Source organism: Vipera ursinii (genome assembly GCF_947247035.1).
Source record: "Vipera ursinii genome assembly, chromosome: 1".
NCBI lineage: Eukaryota > Metazoa > Chordata > Lepidosauria > Squamata > Viperidae > Vipera > Vipera ursinii.
Genome location: NC_139512.1, coordinates 134,707,410 through 134,719,964, shown reverse-complemented (window position 1 = coordinate 134,719,964; position 12,555 = coordinate 134,707,410). Strand labels below are relative to the sequence as shown.

Genomic DNA, 12,555 nt, shown 5'->3' with positions numbered 1-12,555 from the left:
ATCTGAGTTGTAGTATTGTTTAATTGAGTTCTATTATTTAGAAATATTTGTTAACCACAGAATATTTTTTGGAAAATGAAAAAACTTGAAAATGTTAACCTTCCCTCTCAGCTGTTATGAAATGTATTCAATGTTGTTTAATCTTACTAATAATTTCTGAGACATCTAACAGGGATAAATTATAAAATTAGCAATATAAATAATATGGATTATGAGTCCATATTGATTGATTAAAACAATAGATGTAACTTGAAGATTTAACATGTTTTTTTTAATCCCATTTATATCCCGCCCTTCTCCGAAGACTAAGGGTGGCTTACACTCTAAGCACAAATCAATGTGCTTAGCAATAGCCTTCATTCTATGTATATGCCTGCTTATTAGGGCTTTCACCCACCCCCCAAGCGGCATTATTACAAAGTCAGCTTATTGCCCCCAACAATCTGGGTCCTCATTTTACCTACCTCGGAAGGATAGAAGGCTGAGTCAACCTTGAGCCTGGTGGGATGCGAATCTGCACTAATTGCTGGCAGCTGGTGTTACTTAAGGAGGCATTAGCCCACTACTCCACCAAGGCTCATGTGAACAGCTTAACATGTGAACAGCTTGAAAATTATTCTACCATGTTTTTATTTTATCTTTTTAATTAAAAACAAGCTTGGTTAGTTCTTCTGATCAGGGATTAGGTGTGAAATGAAAGATCTTGGGTTATACAGTTATACAATTGATCCTGTTGAACTGTATTCAGTTCTTATACCAAAGTAGCTGTTCGTGTAATTTTTCTTTTCCTCTAGCTATTTATTTATTTAGGATAATCTGAACTCAACTGCTCTTTGCATACAACTCAGAGATGTTACTTCTTATGATTAACAGCTAATATGATCGTCTCAAATTGGTGCTTATTCTAAAGTGAATATAAAACAGCTATAGAGCATTATATTACTTCATTACATAATAAAATTGAATTGTATTCATGCTGCATTTTTTAATATGCAAAAGTACGATCAATTCTCTAAAAAAAATCCTTATACACTGTAAACATTATATTGTACAGTAACATAAGGATATCTTGTTAAATTGCTTTAGCGTTCACTTTCCATTGTGGTACCATGAACTTTTTACCAGTCTCATGCAAATGGATATTCCTTGCAAACAGTATTTTTTCTTATGGTTCATCAGGAGAAGGCCCACCCTCCAACTTATCACAATTCCATTCCAAATTGGAAAGTAAGCAACAATAGTTCCACAAATTTAAATTTCCATGTAGAAAACATGATCAGAGTTAAAGAAGCATAAAGTGTCGTCTTGTTGTTGTTGTTAGTTGCGAAGTCGTGTCCAACCCATCGCGACCCTATGGACAACGTTCCTCCAGGCCTTCCTGTCCTCTACCATCTTCTGGAGTCCATTTAAGCTCACGCCTACTGCTTCAGTGACTCCATCCAGCCACCTTATTCTCTGTCGTCCCTTTCTTCTAGGTGGCCAAAGTATTTGAGTTTTAGCTTCAGGATCTGGCCTTCTAAGGAGCAGTCAGGGTTGATCTCCTCTAGGACTGACCGATTTGATCGCCTTGCAGTCCAAGAGACTCGCAGGAGTCTTCTCCAGCACCACAGTTCAAAGGCCTCAATTCTTTGACGCTCAGCCTTTTTTATGGTCCAACTTTCACTGCCATACATTGCAACTGGAAAGACCATAGCCTTGATTATACGCACTTTTGTTGGCAGGGTGACGTCTCTGCTTTTTAGTGTGCTGTCTAGATTTGCCATGGCTTTCCTCCCGAGGAGCAAACGTCTTTTAATTTCTTGGCTACAGTGATCGTGGAGCCCAGGAAAATAAAATCTGTCACTACCTCCATTTCTTCCCCATCTATTTGCCAGGAATTGAGAGGGCCGGATGCCATGATCTTGGTTTTCTTAATGTTTAGTTTCAACCCAAGTTTTGCACTCTCCTTCTTCACCCACAAGAGGCTGTTTAGTTCCTCTTCACTTTCTGCCATTAGAGTGGTATCATCTGCATATGTTAGGTTGTTGATATTTCTTCCGGCAATCTTAATTCCAACTTTTGATTCATCTAGCCCTGCCTTTCTCATGATGTGCTCTGCATATAAGTTAAATAGGCAGGGCGACAGTATACAGCCTTGCCGGACTCCTTTCCCAATTTTGAACCAATCAGTGGTTCCGTGTCCAGTTCACACTGTTGCTTCTTGGCCCACATATAGGTTTCTCAAGAGACAAATAAGATGGTCTGGTGTCTTACATGTACAATTTTCTCTTGTGGCCAAGGGTAAATAATTTGGTGGTATATTTTAATATCTGATGAGAGTATTCTATTTTTTTAATAAAAGTATCACAGCTGACTTTTCAAAGTAGCAGTTTTTAAGGGCCCTTAAAGAAAAAACATTTTATGGTAAAGCCATATAACAACTTTATAAAAGAACATATTTATGAATGTTTAACAATTATGAGCATGAGCTGTATGTAGATCTTGTGATACCTCTGTTCAAGTATATATTTTCAAGTATGTATTAGACAACGGGTGCCCCATTCCCATTGTGGATGGCACATAGGAGATCATACGTTTGGGAGTATACAAGAGGTCCCATTAAGTTCAGAGACGGTGTGTGGGATAGTGGTGTGGGGCGGGGAACGCATGTGTTCATTTCTCCCTGTCCCTCCCTCCCTTCCTTCTTTCCTCCCTTCCCTTCCTTTACCCTTTCCCTTTTCAGCAGGCAGGTAAGTGGCTGCCGCTGGGTGGCGGAGGGAACAAGGTATTGCATATCTGAGTAGGAAACTGTCATGGAGTTGAAAATGAAGATCACACAACCACAGCATCAGTGCAGCATCAGTGCAGCCGCAGCCAGTAGCCCAAAGCAACCAAATTTTATTCCCTTGGGAGCTGAGGTACCTTGATTCATTTCCCCCAGTTAGAGGGCATGACAATAAGAGTTTTAATAATATACAGATAATTAAGAACTCAATATTTCAAGTATTGTTTGCAGGAGGAGGCTTCTCTTCATCTACTCTATTTCAGGGAACCCGTCTTTGTTTTCTCCAGTCATTAGGAATGGAATATTTCCTTTTCTGTATTTTAATATAGTTTCACAGGTAACTGTGGACAAGTGAAAATGGATACAAAGTAAAAAAATAATATTTACTAACATTTACTGAAGCATTCATACCTCTTTTGTTATTTGTTCATTTAAATATATACTTTATGGCATATTAGTGCTTTTTCATTCTTTTTAGCTCAAAGGAATTTTGGAAAGAAATTATGCAGGATGACATGTTATTTCAAATACACAGAAGAAAACAAATCCCTAAGCATGTAAATTATGAAAACAATGTCAAAAAGAGCAGATCATACCTTAAGCATCATATTTGTTATCTTTATATCCAGCCTTTTTTTCAAGGAGCTTAAGACGTTTACAGCATTTTCTCTTATAAATTTTCCCTTAGCAATCATATGGGAGAAGTTACTGTCATATAATCAGAAGCAAGTATCCTTGGATAAAGGTGGACTTGAAAGTGGGCTGCCCATTCAAGTTAATTATTAGTTTGTTCTTCTCACCTCTGGAGGTGAGTTGAACAAGTGTGCAGGAATGCAAAAGTGGAAATAATCTCGTCTATCACTGGTGTCCATTCTGGTGATGGAAGTCATTTCTCATTTGGAGACATACGTGTATATATAAAGAAGACAGATGAAAAAGCATCTAAAATTACTAATATTAAAGCATAGTGGCAATGTTGCATTCTTTGTTTTTCCCTTTCCTCTAGAGTATCTGTTTGAACATTTGGAAAATAAGCTAAATATCTGAAGTTAGTCAAAGTCCATGAGGCAAGATCCAGATAATAATGATTTTCAGTCACTTCCGTAGACCAGATTTGATCTGAACCAATGACCTAAAGGTTAAAGGCTTCATATACTATTACCAAACTTCTAAGCAATCAATTCCCAGGATACACTATGTATCTGATATTCTGCAAGGTGGCCCTTATCAGCAAGAAGAGGCACTGATTCACACTAAAAGTGCATTAGTAAAATAACGATTTAAACATGAGAACCTCTGAGCCAAACTCTATTCCTGGCAGCTGAGATTAGTTATACGGTCAGATGAAGTCTCATGAAGCTGATGTGAATGTTTAATATATCAAATTGATTGTGCTAGATATATTGAATGTTGTTTTATTCCTTTTTTATACCATTGCAAAAGTTGTTCCAAGTGTCTACAAAAGTATTACCATATTTGTAGTGAAGATAATTCCAAACCTGTATCTAGATATATTTTTTAGGAAAATTGAAAACTATATATTAATATCAAACTTGAATGAGGTAATTGAAGTGCTTCCTGAAATAGTTAACAAATTTACTTCAAGTAAACATCTCATTTCTGAATCTGTCAAGAGCAAGCCACTTTCCAGGATTCATAATATGGAAATAAGGAACCATACAAAGGTTGAGATAGACAAAAGTAGAAATTAATCAAACAAAGATTGAGAAGAATGTGACATGATTTCTGTTGGCTCAAAGATGATGGGTTGTCTTTGGTTTTTTCGTAAACAATTGGAATTGCTACTTAATGTCACTGACATGAAAGAACAACATTTCTATAGATTTTATTAACACCATTTTTAAGGAAGAAGGAGAGATATAATTGAGTTTAGTTTTAAACTTATAATTAATTGCACATCTTTTTAATCATCTGCCCGTATGTGTATCAAAGGTTGCATTATATAACTTCCTTATTCCAATGGCACCAGGTGTTAATCTGCTTTGTAAATGAAATAACAATTGTTTCATAAGCGTTTTAGAGTCACTCCCATTTTACGTACAGCAGAATTTTCTTCTCAAATACTTGTTACAGAAATGAAAAATTATGGATACCAAATAAAATAATTAATACCTGGATAATTATTCAAAAAGAAATAGCAGAATACATACATTTTCCATCACAGCACATATTTATATTACTATATGTCACTTCAATTAAACAAGAGAAAAACAAATTATCTTCAGTAAGGTTGATTCCCTTGTCAAACTCAAAAACTAAAGTTGTTGATTTTTAGTCCTAAACCCATTTTCTTTACCCATACCTTCACTCTTGGATAGATAAAGACCTTCTTTCATCCTTAGAAAGCCAGAAGATATATAATACTATAGAAAGTAAACAAAGTGTTGAAAATAATATGCCATCCAAAACTTAGTACAGTCTGTACAAAAACTACAGCTTATTAAATAACTATTTATTTATTTAGTTCAAATTATGTGTTAAATCTTTTCCTTGTTTCACTAAAAATTTACCGGTAATTCTAGATAATTCAGAATGATTTGTTACTTGATTTAATATTATGAAATTTTCTATGAAAGATATTTTCCCCTTATTTCAATACATATTTTATTGGTTAATGTCATTATATTACATTGGTAAACAGAAATGGTACAGAAGGAACTTATAATCATTTTGTTTGAGGCATCAATATAATTGCTAACCCTGAATCAGACATTGTTTTTTTCTTTCCAGAGTAGACATGAACCTCTCACTTTTGTGAAATTCTACTCTTAAATTCTATCAGCAGGGAGCATTGATTTCATCCTACAGATCTCATAATTTAAAAAAAAAATCTTTCCTACATGTATTGTATAATCTTAAATCAGGTTATGTATCCTGAAGCCAATAATTTTTATTGGATTTAACATGTATCAATGAAACTCTGGGACAAACAAACTCTTTCAGCCCAACTTACCTCAAAGTCTTTATTATTGGGAGTGAAGAGGGAGAATTGCTGCATATGCCATTTTGAGTTCCTACATACTGTAAAAGGCAACAGACAAACAAAACATATAAAACATATAAATAAATTATAAGGACACATTTTTCTCACTTGACAATATTGGACTTAGGGAAATTACTTTTGAAGCAAGTGGTCCTGGACACTCCTAAACATTCATATTATGAATGATTAATTAGTGTAAACTCTTTATTAGGTTCCTTTCTAGGCTAGGGCAAGGTATGTTTAAAATAAAGCTATGTATACAATTGGGAATGAGTGAAAAATTATTGTTTCTTCAACAGCTCACTATTCTGCAGAAAAGGCCATAGGCAGAAGCAAGATCCAAATCATAAATTTAGCTGTACAAATGTTAGGTATTTGGAACAGCATCAAAACCAGGGCGGGATATAAATGTAATAAAAATAAAATAAAATAAATCCTTGGTCCTAATGCAACAAAAGCTTTACAGCTTCCATGCAGCATAATATGGACTGAAGTCATGCTAAGATTTTGAGAGACACAGTGTGAAGTAGTGCAAGATAGACCCATAGGGGAGATCATTTACATGTCGTTCTGATCTATTCAGTTTCAAAATGATTGATGAAATCAATTTGCAAGATTGAACTGCCAATAGTTCAGCTAACTGTATGATTCAATTTATAAATTAAACTTTTAATTATTCTTTTTAAAAAATGATGTGAATTCAGAGGGCAGAGTATTTCACAGTTTATTTGTCCTATAGATTCTGTCTCCAGGCCAATCTGCAAAAGTTTTTCCTAAATCAAAAAATCTGTAAAATAAAATGGTATATACTGTGAAATGATAATGATCCAACTACATAGAAGCATTTTCCATTTAAAGCATCTTCTGTTAAAAAATGTTTCAAGGTTATCAGTAAAGATCAATAATTGCAGTTCCTGGATCAGTTAGAACTACAGTACATTAAGACCTTTCCCAGATGGAAACATATGTTATTGTCGTAATAATCTTTACTGTTTGTGTATATGTGTAATTTTTTAAAATTGAGCTAGAGTATAATATAATCAATTTAGGATACTTGAATTTAAATAGGTTGGACATGCTTCAATGTACTGTTCTTTGCATTGCTCCTTAAGGAGAAATGCTTTCCTTTGCATGAATAGGGGTGTTCCATTGCACACAACTCTACTAGAAGCAGTATTTTAATAAAATCTCTTGCTCTCATATACTGTATGCAAATAAATCTTTAATAGAGATTAGAGCCACACTGAATAAACTTTTTAATAGGGTAGTTTCAGCCAATAAATGAACTTGAGTTTCTGATGGCTGACCTCACTCTCACGCTGGAACCTAGCCTGATAGCTGAAACACAGAACTGGAATAATTGTGCAATGCAAAAACAAACACTGCTCCAATATACTAGTTCAGTTTTAAGAAAGTATAATTTGGATTTAAAAAATAATAATTAGTAAATATAGGTAGTTTAAGATACATGGTTGGTACTAGATGGGTCAAGAATTGGGGTTCAATTATGAGAATTGCCTTACAGAGTTTACATTGACTATACTTCATTTAATATTAGCTAAAAATGGCACCAATATAAGGCATAAGAAATACATTATGACTTTGTTTATAGACTAAAAGACTAAATAGCAAAAGACTAAATGTTTTATTACTGAATACCTGAGCTTCAACTTGCTGCTCTACTGCAATATTTTTTTCCTTTGATATACTTTGTATATTATCTATATTCCCAGGTGATCCTAAATCAGCCATTTCATTTGCTTACAAAAAGAAAGTAACAGGCTTGTTCTTGGACTGCCAGTAGCTTATTGATCTATTCATTTCTTCCTGGCACTAATACTGAAAATGACAAATGAATATAGTTGCCTTTATTATATGGATAGCACACCCCATTTAACAATGGATATAGCAAAAGTGTGTTTATCTGTAAATTCCCTAATATGTTAAGAGTTATCATATATGATCACACAAGATTAAAAAGAGCAAACTATATGAGAAAATCGGGGTTGTACATTATTACTAAACCTTTTTCTAAAATAACTGATAAAAAGTCTCCTAGCAAACAGGTAAAATTGGCATTGTACAGTCCTGTTGTGTTTTTAATATAATGTGCAGATTCATTGCCTAGTGCTTAATTTTATGTACCTTTTGCAACTCTTCTCAGAGCAGATGTAGCCAATATCTGATTGACTCTGGTCTGAGGGTATAGTGTAATTTCCGTTCTTCTTACGGAGAATAATTTTAGTTTAAAAAGATCCATTTGTTTTATATGAAAAAGGTGATGTTATTTTTCTACCATGTTTTATTAGCATCTGTTATGTATATTTCTATGTGGAGTGTGAGAGGGAGAAATAATTTTCTCTGTCCTCAAGGTGAATTTGTATGTAAACTGTTACTTTGTCAAATGTTTGTCCTGCTATGTAGACAGAGAAAAATTTGACTCAAAATGGAGGATACTGTTCTTCCTCAAGCCAAAGAACCACTGAACCTGCACAGTGCTTTTGGAAACCACTGAAACAGGTCGCACAGTATACTAAAAATGCACACACATCTTCACGATGCTCATGGAGACATTGTGTAGCTTTAGTGATTTTCCAGTTTGCTAGGGAAAACCACTGTTCACCATTTTGACTGGATCTCATTGCCAGTCAGTCAGTCAGTCAGGGAGTCAAGCTATTCTCCATAGCACCTGAAAGCAGGACAAGAAGCAACGGATGGAAACTAACCAAAGAGAGAAGCAACCTAGAACTAAGGAGAAACTTCCTGACAGTTAGAGCAACTAACCAGTGGAACAACCTGCCTCCAGAGGTGGTGAATGCTCCAACACTGGAAGTTTTTAAGAAGAGACTGGCCAGCCACTTGTCTGAAATGGTATAGGGTTTCTTGCCTGAGCAGGGGGTTGGACTAGATGACCTCCAAGGTCCCTTCCAACTACTACTACTACTACTACTTATTATTATTATTATTATTATTATTATTATTATTATTATTATTATTATTATTATTATTATTATTATTATTATTATTATTATTATTATTATCTGCAGGTAGCCTGTTCATAATTTGGAGTTGTTTGCAAGTCAGAGGTTTAAACGTTCCCAATACAAAAGCCTATTAAAAGAGACAATACATTTCTTTATGTTAATTGGATAATAGAAGTCACTTTCATGCCACTGAAATAGCTGATATATGTTTCAATCTGTATAAACATTTGATAGACCAGTATTTCTGACTCAGTCCAATACAGAATGTATTAATTTATATAAAATACAGTACCTAATTCTCTTATCATAAGTTCATTGGCCTCAGTGTGGTACCTTTGTGAATATATATGGACTGGTTTAGAATGTGAGTTTTTCAAACCAGTAATGTAAAAGAAACAATAGCAACATTTCAATATTTTGCAAAGATAATTAAAATCTGATTCTACTCATTTGAAAGGGTGCCACCGAAACTAGCTAAGCTTGAGAACCTTGAATTGATATTTTTGTCTTATACACAAAATGTTCCAATGATCTTAGAAAGGTTTAACCTATCAGTTTTATCCAAGATTTCATCTGGAAATTCATGTGTAATAAGAGTTCTTGAAAGATAAATATTTAGGTTCCTTGGCAAAGATGTCCTTAAAAAATAATTGCTAAAGAATGGAAATGTAAATTACTCTGAAAATTTCAAACATACTTTACACATACAGATTCCAGAATCAGCTACTTAAAATGTAAATGGTGTTTTGCAAATTGAGTCCTGGTTGTCTGAGCTGAATCATTAAAGCTATGATTTATTCCAAAATTGACTTTACTATTGCATTTAATTATAATAGAGGATTAAGCCCAAAAGTATTTGACAATCTATTTCTTTTCTTACTATGAAAGTAATTGACCATTTATAGTATGGTTAACTATTTTTTTAAAGATTGTGTTTCTAATTTTTATTCTCCTACCCTTAAATTGTTACAGAAATTGAAGCAACCTGAGGAAATGAAAGAAGAATCTCAAAAAAATGATATCTAAAGTTTGACTTGAACACTCATTAAATGTAATAGCAACAGATGCATTTTGTTGGGGGGGAAAGAACAGTGCAAACAAGGTTGAAGGGCAAGAAGAAAATGGGAAGAATGAAGAAATGTCTCTAAATAGTTCTTGAGATAGAGAACACATAGAACCTTTGAGAGATTCTTTGTATGGCAGCTTCTCATCCAGTGCAAGATCATACATGGCTTAAAGATACTCTACAGTGATGAAGCACTTAACAGAAGAACTAACCAAGATCAGTAAATATATTGAGTTGCTAAGACTCACCATAGCATATCCTGATACGATCATACAATAAAGAGAGGAGACTGCATCCTTGTGAAAAAGAAAGAAAACACAATAACTATAAAAACAGTTATAACTTTTAAAGTCTTAATTTGCACTTTCATGAATTATTGTACAGAAGTTGTAAAAATGTTCTTTGACAAAGAAAATTATATTTGTAGAAAAACGTGATAGCAATAAATACTAATTTGTGCCATGTTTCTGAAATGGCACATTACTAACTTTAAATACTGGTCTTAATATTAACAAAATTAGTGATCACATTTATAAAGTAAAGTTTTATAAACATTCTAGTCTTAAAATCTTATGCAGCTAAATTGCTTTGTTTGCCAAAATTGAACTTGCCAAATTACATTAAAACGACTTGGATTACATTATACAACATAAAAATGCTGTTTTTAAACCAAGGTTTAAAACATTTAAAACAGTTCAAACATTTCCAAAAGATACTCCATATGTAGTCTTCTGTGTTATATCTTGTGCTGATTTAACATGTATTCAGATTTTATCTTAATGTTATTTCAGAATCATGGAGAAAAGGCCATTTAGATTTGTAATTTACATGTTAAATTTTTGTAACAAGGAAAAAATGGTGCTAGCAAAGAAATTTGTGGGTTTTTTCCTACAAAGACTGTTTATATGTGAGGGAAAATGTCTATTTCAAAGGTGGAGTGTTATTTTTTCTAGATGTGAAGTATTTATAACAACTTTTGTACAGCAATCTGTAATCTAGCTACATTTGTGATACCTAGTCATTTTACTATGTTTATAGCAAATTCCTATTCATTTTTCCTCAGAGTATGATGTACTATCAGTGTTATTAATACTTTTGTGCAATGTTACTTTTTATGTTGTTTTAAATACAATGTACTGTCAGGGTGGGATTTCATTCTCTCAGACTTTTATAAAATTTATTTTGGAATTTATTTCTGAATAAAAGTCATATCACATCTAGATATTCTAATATATATGATAATTATTTCAACAAAGATTAATCAAAAGGAATGGGCTAATTTTAATTACACATTAAAAAACAGCCTAGAAATGAACTAAAAATATTTTTTTGTTTGCATAACATATACCGGTAGGAAAGCGAAAAAACAGCCAGATGAAAAGTAATGGTGATAATTCTCCAGCCATTTCCATTCTCCAACCACACAGATTCATATGCTCGAGGACAAAGGAATATGCAGATAGTTTGGTGAATTTGCTAAATGGGAACATTTGATGCTAAATTCAAAGTTCTTTAGCATCTGCATCTTCTTTTGGGGGAAAAATGGTCAGTGTTGAAAACAAAAATCTCTCAAAGACGAGGTAGGCAAAGCCCATCAGCTTTGGAATACTAGTTGTAATGCATATTTTAAAAACATACACTCTTGTGCAAAATGAACTGTAGGGTCAAGCCAAGTCAAGCACTTATGATCATCAGTCAAAAAACTGTGCAGAAATTCCATCTTTTCTTCCTTAAGGATTTTGTTATATAAAAAGAGAAGAACCAGTGAGAAAAAACAAGGTTTTAACAAAAAAGTGTCTAGGTGCCCATAAAATCAAGAACTGAGGCACAGTAAAAGCCTTCTCTGGGAACTCCCTAGAGAAATCTGTTTTTTTACCCTGATACCACATTTCATGGGTGCTTTTAGTGAACAACTCCCAACCCTGGTACATCTGTTCTCTTTCTCATTCCTTCCCACTACATATTCCCAGGAAAACACAAGGGGGTTGGAGAAAAATGACTTAGAACAATTATAAAATTCTGCTTCCGTGCAGGTCCTGTGTTATGGGACTGCACCATTTGTTTGTGTTACCTTCCATTTACAAATTTTACAAATTATTCTACCATTTTCTTGTTGTTTTGCCAAAAACATTGACTAAAGAAAGATAGCACTCCTGTAGATTACCTTTCGTGATAATACTAAATTTACTCTGAAAGCATCTAGTAGTGTGACTTCACATTAAAACCTCGCCTTGAAGCTTTCAATGCAAAAGATGGGGTCCAAATGAAAAAAAAAATGGGAGTCATGTTAAGATTATGAGACTATCATACCGCATGATAAAACCTTCCCCCATTTTGCAGTTTGCATCAGCACCAAAACAGTTTCCTATGCTAGCCTGTTTTACGCAGTTCTGATAATTCCTTGTTTCAAAAAATAACCACTTTTCTTTCTTAACATTAAGTTATGACGTGTAAGCTTTATTCCACTTCCCTTCCTTTGCTGATTTATGTAATCAATTCAGCCTTGAGCAATCATTGGCATATTCCTGGTGGATGTATACCCTAGATGTCTGTGTTCTAGGAAGCACAAGGTGAAATAGACACGGATGCTTATTTGGCTGTGTTCAAAATATGCCCTCCTTCCCCAAAACAGACACTTATTTATTTTTATTTAAATTCCATTTATATCCCGCCCTTCTCCAAGACTCAGGGCGGCTTACAAGCTTAATTAGCCAACTCAGGGCAACACTGGCAACCA

The 12,555-nt window shown here is 33.9% G+C and overlaps 1 protein-coding gene across 1 annotated transcript in view; it reads left to right on the top strand.

The window, feature by feature from the left end:
- The window catches only part of NCKAP5 (NCK associated protein 5), a 649,941-nt gene extending 639,569 nt beyond the window's left edge, over positions 1-10,372 (top strand). Inside the window, exon 17 of the mRNA XM_083350693.1 lies at positions 9,725-10,372. Coding sequence (XP_083206819.1) covers positions 9,725-9,741 — 17 coding nt within the window. The 3' untranslated portion in view covers positions 9,742-10,372. The remainder of the gene's footprint in view (positions 1-9,724) is intronic.
- Positions 10,373-12,555: the final 2,183 nt, after the last annotated feature.